Source organism: Anoplophora glabripennis, unplaced genomic scaffold (genome assembly GCF_000390285.2).
Source record: "Anoplophora glabripennis isolate ALB-LARVAE unplaced genomic scaffold, Agla_2.0 scaffold461, whole genome shotgun sequence".
In the NCBI taxonomy this organism is placed as follows: domain Eukaryota; kingdom Metazoa; phylum Arthropoda; class Insecta; order Coleoptera; family Cerambycidae; genus Anoplophora; species Anoplophora glabripennis.
In genome coordinates this window covers 76,960-92,156 of record NW_019416554.1, presented here as the reverse complement: position 1 = coordinate 92,156, position 15,197 = coordinate 76,960, and the positions used below count along the sequence as shown (strand labels likewise).

At 29.9% G+C, this 15,197-nt stretch overlaps 1 protein-coding gene across 1 annotated transcript in view; it reads left to right on the top strand.

Annotated features, from left to right (window-relative positions):
• The first annotated feature begins 4,099 nt into the window (after positions 1-4,099).
• Positions 4,100-15,197, top strand: part of LOC108910605 — a 64,731-nt gene continuing 53,633 nt past the window's right edge. The window contains exon 1 of the mRNA XM_018715277.1: positions 4,100-4,219. Coding sequence (XP_018570793.1) covers positions 4,100-4,219 — 120 coding nt within the window. The remainder of the gene's footprint in view (positions 4,220-15,197) is intronic.

Genomic DNA, 15,197 nt, shown 5'->3' with positions numbered 1-15,197 from the left:
AAAGGATGTTTATGACATATGTACTGAAATAATCAAATCAATACAACCTGCAATTTTAAAACCTCTATCAGCCTTAATTAATATCAGTATCTCCCAAAATGTATTTCCTAATTGCTTAAAAATTTCTAAGGTAATCCCAATATATAAAAAAAGGAACTATAATGATCCATCTAACTACAGACCCATTTCTGTCATCCCCTATTTTGCAAAGATCTTTGAAAGTGTCTTAAAGAATCAGATAGTCAATTATTTTGAGAGAGAAAATCTTTTTAATAATAATCAATTTGGTTTCAGAAACAGTCTTTCAACAACTCTAGCCATTGAAAAACTGAGTAGTGTTATAAATTCTAGCTTTGAGCAAAGACTATTCATGTATTCAGAATTTTTAGACCTTACCAATGCTTTCGAGTGTGTCCTATGAAACACTTACAAATAAATTGCATTACTATGGCTTTACAATTCAGAGTACTGATTTAATAACATCATATCTTACCAATAGGCAACAATATGTAACCCAAAACAATGACAGGTCTACTTATCTCACTCTTAATGCAGGAGTACCACAGGGATCTGTGCTTGGGCCTGTATTATTCCTGATTTACGTGAATGATTTGTCACGTTCTATTGACTATTCAGTTTGCAGATGACACTAATATCACGGGTCAAGGTTTTGAACTGAACGAGCTCTTTGATCGAACTAAAAAAGCTGAGTTAATGATAGCATTATATATATAGGATAAGCTATGATTAATGATAATTGGTTTCTTTCAAATCATCTAAGTCTAAACAGAGCTAAGACAGAAACCATGATATTTAGTCTGCGGGATATTGATCTCTTGGAAAATCCGAAATCTGTCAAATTTCTGGGAGTATATCTAGACCCTAAGCTATTATGGAATCACCATACAACGCATGTTTGCAACAAAATATCAAAAAATCTGTATTTGCTACGTAATTTTTTGACTTATCAAGTATCAGTACCAACCTTTTTATCTTATGCCATACTAATCTGGGGTCATGCTATTTCAGCTTGCGGTGTATTCAGCTTGCAAAGAAAAGCTATAAGAATAATATCAGGACTTGAATTCAGAGATGACTGTAAACAGCAATTTATTTTGTTGAAAATTCTAACGCTCCCTTGTGTATATATATATTACAATGTTTGCTGTATGTAAAAAGTCATATTGTAATGTATCCAGTTCGTAGTGAAATTCACTGTCACGGTACTAGATATAAAGACATGCTTAATAATGCGTACCTGAGGCTTAGTTGAACAAGAAACGGAACAGCATACTGGGGTGTTAAATTGTATAACGTTTTACCACATGAAATAAAAACTTTAAATTTTATTAGTTTTAAGCGTAACGTGAAACAATTTTTATTAAGACATGCTTTCTATAGCGTAGATGAATTTTTAAATACAAATATGCAGTAGATACATTCCATTTGTTTCCGGTATATTCTTGTTTTAGTTAGTTGTTGCTTTATTTATCTTATTATATTACATCTATGTATTGCAATTGTCAGTCTTTACTGTATTTTTTCCGTTTGACTATTTACGTTGATGTTTGTATTGTATCTAATTTGTATGTGTATTTTACATTTTGATTTTGAATCTTTAGACGTTAGATTTTACTCTTACTCTTACTATAGGACTCTGTCCTCACTATTATGTACATTCGCTTTTCCCATTTCTTTCTTTTTTGACTTGTGTAAATACTAATGTATTGAAATGAACACACTGTGTTTCAAGACATGACATAGAGTAATGGTAGAGAGAAAAATTTAAAATGTATGACACCAATTCATAAAGTTATAACGTAAACTATAATGAAGACAAATTACTTTTAAAGTAAAATAAAATCCCATTTTATAGTTATATCATATCAAAATTAAAATATTATCATTCAAAATTTAACTAATACATTTTAATAGAGAAGCATATCAAAAAGATAAAGTTTAAGATCGAAGTGGAAGCATGAAGCCACAAGAAAAATGCCACAAGAAAGGCCAATTTAACAATTTTACAATTAAATGAACATTAAATAAATTAGTACAAAAGAAAATTCAAATATTATAGTATCAGAAGAACACATAGGCTAGAAGTTTATTATAAAAATTGTCATTCAGAATTCCATATAGAAATTTCTTGTAAACTAGTTTTAGGACGTAAAAAATTTACTACGCAGTTACAAAATACAAATTACGCCGTAATTTATTAAAAATAAAATCACATCGCAATATGTTGGAGAGAAAGTGCGCAGTAAGAAAACAATATCTCATGGATACAAGTGACCAATAAAAAAAGGACAAATCAGAAAATTTACCTTTTAACGGAAATCAACACAGCATCGTTTCGAAGTAAACAAGTTGGAAAAGAAACTAGTTGGTCCCAGACACAGGTTAGGGGTGCATGTTATCCTGTAGCTCCCCAAATAACATCGTAGAAAACCAGGACGCAACCAACTTACAAAAACGATCCACAAGAGACGAGAACAGCTGTTTCACACACGATTAAAAAGCGAAGTTAGAGTGAATATTGGACATTCCAACGCAGAGATAATGGAAAATGTAAGTCCAGTTGCCTAAGCATACTCTCCAAAACATAAATTAGAGTGTTTACAAATTTGAATTAAAAACATTTTGTGAAATCAAAAACTGTATTTCAAACCATAGAGAATAGCAGTGAATAGAAATTAAAATCATATTTTAGAACATTTCATAGTATAAGGATTAGTTAAGTTTTTGTGTTCTTAATTTAAGTTAATTTGTTTCGTAATACATTAAAAACAATACAAATTGGTTAACCAAATATTTTCGAAATTGAGTGAGGTAGAGTTAAGAAAATTTTATCAGTTATTTATTCATGTAAAAGTCCATAACATATCTAGCTTCTGTGTTTCTTAAAAATATTGTTCGGAATTTTAAAATGAATAATTAATAAATGTCATATTGTTAAAATCGTTAAAAATTTGCCTTAATTCATTGCTTCCCACTCAAATCTATAGTGATAGTAAATTTGAATAATATTGAACCGCTTCTCTGAGATAAGAACTCATGCTAGTATTCTTAATAAGTGTTTTTTGAGGGACAGTGTACCATTGATTACTAAACATTCCTATCTACACTGTAATAAAGTGCACACTGTAAATATTATTTATGCAAGATAAAGCTGCCGGAGGAGAGATAAGCAAAACCAAGGTAAGAAAAGTATAATTCGATGAAATCTGTCATTGTTATTGCTTAACTTTATCCTGAGAACCTGCATCCAATAAAAATTAATAAACAACACTCACAGATTACATTCTACACAACAAAAGGCGCCCAAACGAATATTTAATCATTAAACATTACAAAAATTATATACTATACTACATAACAAAAACAAATACACTAACAAAAACATACTAATACACTAATACACAAATTAAAGTAAAAAATAAATAAAAATAATAGTATACATAGCACCAATAAACTAAACTAAACTAAACTAAACACATAATTAAAAAAATAAACAATATGCCTCATTGAAAATAAAAATTGACGTGTTTCAGGAATTTTGCGACAAACCTTTATTTATTAAGTTACAGAATTTGCTCCAGTTAAACTTCCCACTCTGTGTACTCAAAATAAATTTCGTTTTTATTATAAAAAGTAGAAAGTTGTGTGAGTATAAACCAGCTCTGGTTGTAACTTACACCTTTATTATTAGTATTGCCAGAGCCGCGGAAGGATCCGTGGTAAATGGAACACCCTGTATGGGCGATCCCAGAAATTGGAAATATTAGAAAAGCCGGACACCCCAGCGGCGACGACATGCTCGAAACCACCATGTGGTCGCCAGTCCATCAGGCCTCGCCGATGCCAGAAAATACAAAACAGCGTGAGGCGGTGGCGGTGGCGGCGCGTCGCGTACGCGCCGCCCCTTTAAAAGCCACGCTACCCAACTTTCACGTACAGTGCATTATCGCATTACAGCCTAAACAACAACAGGACGACAACCGGAAACGCGCGTCAACGCACCACTCGAAAGACGGTCGGATGATGCCTCTTCTTCTTGCCCATTAACTACCGCCGAGCCATCCTGCAGGACTGCGAGATGCATCGCGTGCTATTCCTGGTGACCGCATGTGTTGTGATGGGTGTCGAGGTCGACGGCTACCACAAGAGCGACGACTACCCCGATTACCAGCTGGGCGTGAAGTACGACGAGTATCCCGTGAGTATTGCGAGTGATTTATGGCTTTTTTGTCCACGTTCTTCCGCCGCACCGGAGACGTGCCTCTGCGATTTTTCATTTTTAATTTGGGGTCGAGAGCAACAAGTTGCGCCAATTTGGCCGAGGCAGGTGACAGGTGACGAGCCCGACGCTGCGGGGCTTCGGCTTTCCTTTTGTCTAGTAACGAGATAAAAATTTGAATGTATCCTTTTGATACTGCTAACGTTATTCATTTGTGGCATAATTTCCGTTTTTTTTCCTTATAGTCCAACCAAATTACACTTAGAGAAAAAAAAATTGTTACCTGGACTTTTATAAGTGGAAATGGTAAAGGGGCTTATAATAAACGTAAAAAAAATAAATGCGTGAGCAGGGGCGGCGGAGGGTTGATTTGGGGGGTTGAAGAGGGGTGAAAAATGGTATCATTGAGATTTCTGGCGAAAGTTGATGTCAAACAAAAAAGTATCCAATACAAAAGTTATAGATCATGAAAAAATCTACAACTCTTGTAGAGGGCACTTTTGAAGATAACCTCAAAATTTCCGAGAAAAATGCGAAAAACAGGTTTTTTTCTTTTTTTTCGTTTTTTATTTCTCATTTCCGCAAAAATAATTTAATTTTGACGAAACTTGGTGAAAGTATACTTTCCTGTGTCTTAAATAACCACAATTTTTTTTAGATAAAAAAATCAAGAAGTTTCCGAGATATTCATATTTTCCGGTCTGAAACACTTTTTTTTCAAAGAAAAATTCTACTTAAAAAAATCATCGTACAGAGTTCTGCCGGTAATCATTTTTTTCGTTTTGACATATACTTTTTGGTGAAATAAAAAAAATTGGAATCGCAGTTCAAAAACATGCTCAAAAATGCAAAAAAGAAAAATGACTCTTGCAGAAATGAGTTTTTCAGTAATTATTGTTGATAGTTTGTTTAAATTTAAAGAAAATTCAAAAACTGATTACACCATTCGATTGTACGGAAAAAATACAAAAGAAACTGTGTCTCATTGTTTGACCCGAAATTTTATTTTTGTACAGTATTGCTATAAACATAATATTTTTTTTCGTAGGATCGATTAATGTACTTATTTTTTTTAACTTTGAATTGAATTCATAGATGTATAAGCGACTCTTTAATTAAATTATGTAAAATTCAGATTTTTGCTTTCAAAATTTAAAAAATATTTACAAAGGATATTTACAGTTAATAATACTAGGCGAATCTTGGTCTTTTTGGCAGCCTTTTAACTTGAACTTCATCGTCCGATCCTTCATTAGAACCCAGTCTTCCTGTTCTTCAAACGTTTCTTTGATATCACTTAATTCTTCGTTTAATTGATCTTCCGGGTTCAAGCAAAGACTGGGCTTCTCAATTTCATGTGAAATGTCTTCGGAATCACTGAAATTTTCCGAAATTTTGTCAACGTTCAAACAATTGTCCGAACCATGACATTTTGTACATAAATCTGTACATCGCACTCCATGTTTTCGACACCCGCATCTATTACCGTTGGTAAAACCTTTTTATGAGACTAATGCAGAATCAAAAGTCATTGTTCGAAATGGTTGTAAATTAATTTCGTCTATTTACAAATGCACAAATGATAAATTATCTCTGGATGATTTGAGATTTCAGCAATACAAAGTATTAACTGCAAAGTCTACTTTTAAATTAGAAAAATTACCACCAACTGTCGGAGCAGCTACACAACACTCCTATAGAGCATACTTTCAGCTTCAGACGTGGCTTGGAAACAAAATAACTGCAACCAAGTGGGGCTGGAAAGAAGTAATTGCGAATAATTCCAAAATACTCATGCCTCGCTTTACAGAAGTTTCAGTCGTTCCTGAAGATTTAATAAAAACAATCTCTTGCAGCTGCGAAACCAGTTGTGACGGTAATAGATGCGGGTGTCGAAAACATGGACTGCGATGTACAGATTTATGTACAAAATGTCATGGTTCGGACAATTGTTTGAACCTTGACAAAATTTCAGAAAATTTCAGTGATTCCGAAGACATTTCAAATGAAATCGAGCAGCCCAGTCTTTGCTTGAACCCGGAAGATCAATTAACCGAAGAATTAAGTGATATCGAAGAAACGTTTGAAGATCAGGAAGAAACCCAGTTTAATGAAGGATAGGACGATGAAGATCAATTTAAAAAGTTGCCAAAAAGACCAAGATTCGCCTAGTATTATTAACTGTAAATATCCTTTGTAAATATTTTTTAAATTTTGAAAGCAAAAATCTGAATTTTACATAATTTAATTAAAGAGTCGCTTATACATCTATGAATTCAATTCAAAGTTAAAAAAAATAAGTACATTAATCGATCCTACGAAAAAAAAATATTATGTTTATAGCAATACTGTACAAAAATAAAATTTCGGGTCAAACAATGAGACACAGTTTCTTTTGTATTTTTTCCGTACAATCGAATGGTGTAATCAGTTTTTGAATTTTCTTTAAATTTAAACAAACTATCAACAATAATTACTGAAAAATTCATTTCTGCAAGAGTCATTTTTCTTTTTTGCATTTTTGAGCATGTTTTTGAACTGCGATTCCAATTTTTTTTATTTCACCAAAAAGTATATGTCAAAACGAAAAAAATGATTACCGGCAGAACTCTGTACGATGATTTTTTTAAGTAGAATTTTTCTTTGAAAAAAAAGTGTTTCAGACCGGAAAATATGAATATCTCGGAAACTTCTTGATTTTTTTATCTAAAAAAAATTGTGGTTATTTAAGACACAGCAAAGTATACTTTCACCAAGTTTCGTCAAAATTAAATTATTTTTGCGGAAATGAGAAATAAAAAACGAAAAAAAAGGAAAAAACCTGTTTTTCGCATTTTTCTCGGAAATTTTGAGGTTATCTTCAAAAGTGCCCTCTACAAGAGTTGTAGATTTTTTCATGATCTATAACTTTTGTATTGGATACTTTTTTGTTTGACATCAACTTTCGCCAGAAATCTCAATGATACCATTTTTCACCCCTTTTCAACCCCCCAAATCAACCCTCCGCCGCCCCTGCTCACGCATTTATTTATTTTACGTTTATTATATGCCCCTTTACTATTTCCACTTATAAAAGTCCAGGTAACAATTTTTTTTTCTCCTATAAATGAGTTATTTCGATCGGTCTATTATTTATTGCCTAATTTGCAACGTGTGACAAAATTTAAAAAAGGAAATAAATAAACCTTTGCGCCAAAAGGACGAAGGGTTATTTTTGTGAAAATAGATTTGCCTAACAAAAAATCTCACACTGAGAAAAGCAGACATATATAAAATACAAAAAACACATCGCTATATATCGCACGCTTTAAAAAGTTGTTAAAGTTTCGAAAATCTATATGCTTTCGTCTTCTGAACGTAATATAATAGTACAAGAAAATAAGAAAAAAATGAGCGAACTTTTTTACTCTGAGATTTTTTTACATTTTTTTACATATCTCAATGAAGATGTATTTTTTCGAAAAAAAGTTTCTCATGAAAGTTGGTCAAAATTAAATTTTCTACAAAATTACTCCTATGAAAAATTTCGATTTTCCCAAGTTTTCTGGTATATTTTTTAAATTAAGTACAGATTACATGAAAATTAATGTTTTGGAACCAAAATAATGGTCAATTCATTTATAAATAACAAAAGTGAATTAGGGAAAAGAAAATTGCGGAAAATTCTCTGAAAATCTTATATAGTTTTCCGAGGTTTGAATATTTATAATTATCAAAGTATCATTTTATAAGTTTTCGGGGTTGTAGAATACAAATTAATTATGGGCTTTTTAATATTTTCCAGAACAATCTGTTTTCTTTGATTTTTTTTTACTTTGAATATTAAAAATAATTTTTTTTTAATATAATGAAACTGAAAATTCATACTTGATAACAATAGGAAATGAATTATCTGAGGCTGCAAATGCATAACAAAAAAAAATCAGTGTAATTTTTTTTATTTATTTATATTTAAAAAGCAACTTTTTTATTTATTATTTTTAACAATTTTTTATATAATCTAGGTTTTTTATGTAAAATTGCTTTATCGCTGTCGCAAAAAATTTCAATGGAAACAGATTTTTCTAGAAAATATTAAAAAGCGCATAATTAATTCGTAATGTACACCGTCGAAAAACCTTTAAAATGATACGTTTGATGCTCATAAATATTACCTTTACTTAGTTTAGCTCCTAAACGTTAATTTTGACATAATCTGTACTTCATTGAAAAAATATACGAGGAAACTATTGGGAAAATCGAAAATCATTTTGTAGAAAATTTAATTTTGAATAACTTTTATTTGAAACCTTTTTTCGAAAAAATGCATCTTCATTGAGATAATGGCGGTTTTTGGTCAGAAAAACCTGAAAAATCATATATACAGTGTAATTTTTTAAAAACCTGACAAGTCAACTTTTTTATTTGAAATGATAAACTACTACTTCCAAATGCAGTGTTGTAGGAAATAACTTAACTAAAAAAATGTACAAATACTGCTTTTTGATGTTGCCAGATTTCTACACTAGCTACTAAAACAATACTTCTTTGAAATGGCAACACCGTATCTTTTTACATAATTTGACAAATCTTCAAATTCTAAATGAATAATGTTATGTCGCATTTCTTTATTGAAGTAACCGTTTTAGAACAATCAGCAGAAACAACGAAAATAATGCGCAGTCGGTAGGAATTAAAAGAAGCTAACATAGCAATAGTAGGCCTTGGAAATTAAATAAAAATTGTTTTGTTTGAAAGGAGCCATCATTATTGTGCTCTCATTGTGTTATTTGACAGCTGTTGTATTTGAATGTTTATAAAAATAACGTTTTTATTCAGTTGTTAAGATGAATCAGTTTTTTAATTCAAAAGAGAAAGTTGAATTAATTTTTCTTCGTGTTGGTGGCTTAAGTCTACGCAATGCGTGCGCTGAATTCGGTGCAAGTCATAGCGATAAGCTTTTCCAAATCTGAAGTTTTTAAGAAATAAATTAGTACAACAAAAACAATTGGTAGTGTGTGTGTGTCCAAGGATCTGCAAAAGGCTCAAAATCATCTTAGCAACTGAATTAAAACGTTATTTTTATACACATTCAAATAAACAGGTGTCAAATAACACAATGACAGCACAATGATGGGGCCTTTTAAACAACACAAGTTCAGATTATGTTCGTTGTTTTTGCCAAATGTTCTAAAATGGCTACTCCAATAAAGAAATGTGGCATAACATTCTTTATTTAGAATTTGAAGATTTGTCAAATTATTTTAAAAGAATACAGTATTGCCATTTAAAAAATATTTACTGAAGAAATTTGGCAACACCGGAAAGCTTAGTCAAGTTATTTCCTACAACTTATAATTTGGAAATACCTAATAGTCTGTCACTTCAAATAAAAAAAATACACTGTATATATCGAAACGCTGTAGTTGCGTGTATGATATAATGTTTTCTGATCTGAAAACCTAAGTACACTTTTCTATAAACAAATCTCAGAGTAAAAGTGTTCGTTTATTCCATCTTTGTATGTCTAATTTTCCTGGACTATAATGACATTTCGTCTTGAATTAATTTTGACAGTTTACATATGTTTGTTTTTGCCTTTTCCATAGTTGAGATGTTTATTCTATTATTACCTGCTTTATCTTTTAAAATTTGTGGCCAACAATTATCTCAAAAACAATTGAACATCATTTAAGATACGACAAAAAACGAATATTTTGTAAAAAACTGTATATATTTGCAGAAAATAATATAAAGTGATACTACAAACTTTTTGATAATAGTCAATCATTTGTTCAACTTTTGGTTTAATTTAGTGTCTATTTATTTTTGACTAACCTCGTATAATTTAGTTGCTCTAGATGGTGTTTTTATTACGATTTCAGCAATACATGCTATGTTATCCGTTTGATATCTCATAGGCATAACAATAAAAAAAAATAAAAATCATTGTTTTTAAAGTAGATGCAGTTTCATAAATTTGGAAAATGTCCTCTGAAAAACAATTATTGCTTGTAAGATTGTATCACTGATATCAAATATTTATGATAGAAGTATATTACATTGCTTACTATTTTAAATGACAAAATTTTTTAATTATGCGTACATAGAATGTATGAATGTTTCCATTTCTTCCATTATTTCGCTTGTAAATGACGATGAAATTGATTTCCGGTTAAAACCGGGAGCCAAATGAATCACCAAAAAGTTGATAATGTGACTTATCATTTTCTGGAAAAGTTTTTTTCGGCATTATTTTTTTTGCTGTATTTTTTTCGTATATTTCCATTCCACAGTACTTTCGTCTACATTTTGTTTAATTGAAATATCAGAATCGCAATAAAAAAATAATTATGAATCACCATGTGCATACGAAATATTAATTCCATCTAATAAAATCACTTGTTTTCCTGAAATTACCACGTAACGCCTCTTCATTCATATATCGAAATCATCAATCACATTATAGTTTCGCTAATTAGAAGTAATTATTTACTTTGCGTGTGCGTTTAATTTTTTTACAATACCAGCCCAGCTAGCAAAATAGTTCTATAAATTTAGAGTAATACGAGTTTTATATTTTGTTAATGTTGTATCTAGAATACTGAATTGTCGCATTAAAGTGGCACATGAGACTATTTTGCCTTCAGAAACGGAATTGTTTTACAAATTTGTTGCAAGAACTTTCTTAGAGCATAATTTATAGAACATTTATAAGATAACTGCTAATGTGACCCTATAAGTGTGTACAGTAACACAATTTTACAGCAACGGTGCTTATAGAATTAAATTATTGTAAAACCGATGCAAAATAGTGCCTTATAGAAATATACCATCTGTTGTGACACTGTTATAAAATTATTCCGTAATGTCTCTTATAGTTTCTTTAGAGAACTATTGTGTAAGGGGTTGCAAAGTTACCATTCTGCTGCGGATAACAAATTATAGATATGGAAGCTGCTATCGAACTTAAGAGAAAAAACTCTTTAAGGCATTTATAGAGAATAATAATACAGTTGTTATAAAATTATTATTGAGCAAATAAGTAATACAAGCCTTTTTGTTCCATAAAAACGCTATACAGAACTACCATAGGTAACCATACTTTATTTGACGCCATGTTGCAAGAGTTTATTTTGATGTGTTGGGTGTACGAGTTTTGTGCAACATATCTTGTTGAAAATAATATCACTATTATACCTACATATAAAAATTATTTTCTTGAGAAAATGTTAATACGTGAAAATAATAACGTTAAAAATTATTTAGATACTTAATTTTAATCCCTTATTTATGAACTTCTTTAAATAAGGGATTAAAATTAGTATAATACATTGATTTTTTGATCTATTTTTGAATGTAAACTTGAATTATTTATATTGACTTATTTTTTTTAAATGTCATCACATATATCAAGCAAGTAAATAATTTTTAACGTTATCATGTTGAAGTTTAATTATTTTGACGTATTCACATTTTCTCAAGAAAATAATTTATCTATGCAGGTATAGATACTAGGCCCCCATCTAACGAGACCTGCCAGCAAAAGGACGAAATATTTTGATCAAAGCATAACGGGGAAATTTGTATAATATGGTCGTGACTTATAGAATTTATCTGCTTGCTTAAAGAAAATTTCATAACGATAGATGGGACTTATTTAATTACTAATAGAATTTGATTTTTCCTTATAGAAATTTAGAAAAATATTTAATTTCGACCATTCCAAACCTTATTCTTTTATACTTCTAGATGCTGAAGTTAAATAATTTTATTAGCTTTATTAAGCAAGATTAAAATAATTGAAATTACCAAAATATAAAATTTGTTCAACCTACTGTTAGAATATAATAGTTTCAAGATGAGGCGAAAATCCCAATAAAACAAAAAAAAATAAATAAATGTGAACACGCCTCAAATAAATTATAAATAGAACTTATTTTAAAATATATTCAACCTTATGGTTCAAAAAATATCGTAAAATATGACAACACTGTGGATATTAAATGGCATAGATATGTATATAGTAGCTGCTTACGACGCATATGTGCTCTATAATCATTACAACACAAAAATGTCATATTAGTGAGAATCCATGTTGAAAGTCCAAGATAAAGCCTTTCTTTCTGTCGCCATATTATGAAAAAAGAAAAAAATCATAATTAAAAATATATACAATATAAATAGGTGAAATGATATCAATAATATGGATTATATTTACTTTCTGACTATTTTATATATAGTTGGTTGCTAAATTCATCAATTTAGAAAACATTTTTTTTTATTAAATTTCCAACATCGTAGGAAATATAAGGTAAACTGAGCGCGCGTAAAAAAATTACCATTATGTACCATATATTTTACGATAAAGCTTTTTTCGCATTAAAATGTACTGCTAATGGACTCTGTACAAACCAACTAACCAATTCGTAATGATGTGAGTACTCTTATGCAGGTTCATTAGGTCCATCTTGATATTGTTTCTGACATGTACAGCGTTGTGATGCGATACAGAAACATTTTGTTTTTAAAAAGATACAATTAAACGATTTTAAAGTACTCTAAATAGAATACCATGCAACACAGAAATTGTATAATGAAACAATATGCGCTGCTAAAGAATAATTATATAAGAGTTTTTTTATTAGTTCTATACCAGAATTCTAAGATAGCATTTTAGAACTGCTTTGTAACTGTGTTATAAAAATTCTTTAAGACCTATGAGAACGTTTATTCAACAATTCTATAAGTATATCCTGCAGACCTTACAGAACAGCTTAAAGAACAAAAAAGTTCTATAGAACGGTGCCCATTTTTATGGTATAAGTGTTGTAAGAACATTTTGAAATTGTTCTTAGAACAAACATTCCTCTATAAAATTTGCTCTGGAAACGTTCTTACGATTTTTATAGAACATGAAATTGTTAGCTGGGAGGACATATAAAACCTATAAAACAAATATGATTACGAAACCCGAACGAAATTGCAATATTTATTGTAGAAATTTGTTTTTTTTTGCATATCTCAGTTTAAAAACAAATATATAGAACATGGAAACAAATTTTAGGCTCTGTACAACTTTTCCAAATAGAGCTATTGCTCATACACAGAAAATAATTTTTCTGTTCTTGACAAAGCCTACTTAATTTTTTAGACATAAAAATAAATAAACAAATATTATATTTGTTAGAATGTGTCATTTTTGAAAAAATTCTCAAATCTTCACATATAACCGAATATTTTTCAATATTATTTAATTTCTTGTTAGTCGTGTTGATATTCTGATAATTTTTCAAATTAATTAAATATTCACTCTGTATGTTTTTAAGGAAAAACCCTGTACACAAATTCAGTTCAAATTATTAATCTTTATGTACAAAATATATGCGCTCTCTTGAAATCGCCCCCTAAGCATTCTAGAAATTTATAAAACACCCACTCATCGAATAATTTCCTTCGTTAATTACATCTGCTAATTAGAGACAATTAATTTTTTCTGCTAACAAGTGTGTGTGTGTATTTTTTTACAATACGACGTGATGTCATACTGAAATTATAAACCATTGTAATTAATATGTCCAACAGATTGAAATTATCCGGTTTATTGTAGAAATGATATTCGCTATTTGGTTTAAAAACTTATTTAAATATTGACGTGGTTGAATGATTTGAATTGAATGATTTTTTTTTAAATATTCAGTGACCACAGTGTTCAATAAATATATCTGTAACAATTTGATTTAAAACGCACAAAAATTCAAGAAAATCAGTGACGTAGAAATTATGGATTATTTAATGATTGTTATCTCTTCCCTTTACCTAAGAAATTCTCACTATCTTCAGCAGACATTTTTTCGATTTTCAATCCAAAATTATGTTTAAAAAAAATCCTTGGTTTTGAGAATAAAGTAATTCCGACTCAAATTTGAACTCCTGGAGAAGATTTAATAAGATTGTAGTTCTCAGAGAATANACCTAAGAAATTCTCACTATCTTCAGCAGACATTTTTTCGATTTTCAATCCAAAATTATGTTTAAAAAAAATCCTTGGTTTTGAGAATAAAGTAATTCCGACTCAAATTTGAACTCCTGGAGAAGATTTAATAAGATTGTAGTTCTCAGAGAATATTATTTGGTAGCGAAAATAAAAAAAATATAATGGGAATAATCAGTTCAATAATAGTATTTACAAGTAACGTTTACTAATGTCAATAAAAAAATTAAAGGTCATGTCATCAGTAAAAGAAATTTCGAATTTAACAATGGACTGGTAGATTATTAAACCTTAAAGGCACCACGGGTGTTACAGGATAATAATGTCATTGATTGACGTTAGGGTTTGCAATCCCGCAGTCTTTTTTTTTCCAGTTGGAAATTTGCGGTAAATTCGCCTTTACAGCGGGATCCCGCTGTAATTCCCGCAAGAGATTTAAAAATATATTTATATATGAAAATAATAATGCTATTATTGTGGAATGTTTATATTTAATCAAATGAAATATGAATAAATAATTCTTGGTATTTAAAAATCAACAGATAAGCATTATATTAAAAACTATGTTTATTAACTAAGAATCAACAGAAATCAACACATCAATAATATATTACTTTTGTTATTTTTACATAGATATTATTATGTCTCTAGTTACTTAACGTACTTGTTGCTGTTAAATTACTAAATTTATAAACATCTAGGTTAGGTTAGTAATTTAATCGTAGTAACAATTTCTAAAAAAATATTTGCTACATCGATAATATAGTATAATAAAACTAATATACAAGAAGACAAAACTATTACATATAACTTTTTACTTTGTAAACACTTTTTTTCTCCAAAATAAACAAACGAATCAAGGAATTTGTTTGATTGATGCAAAGATCTGCCAATTTTAATCCTTTCCTTCGCTCGATTGATCGATGCTATCACAGGGGAACGGGATGCGCATGCAAACCAAACGAGGCGCTCGCGCGCGCCATG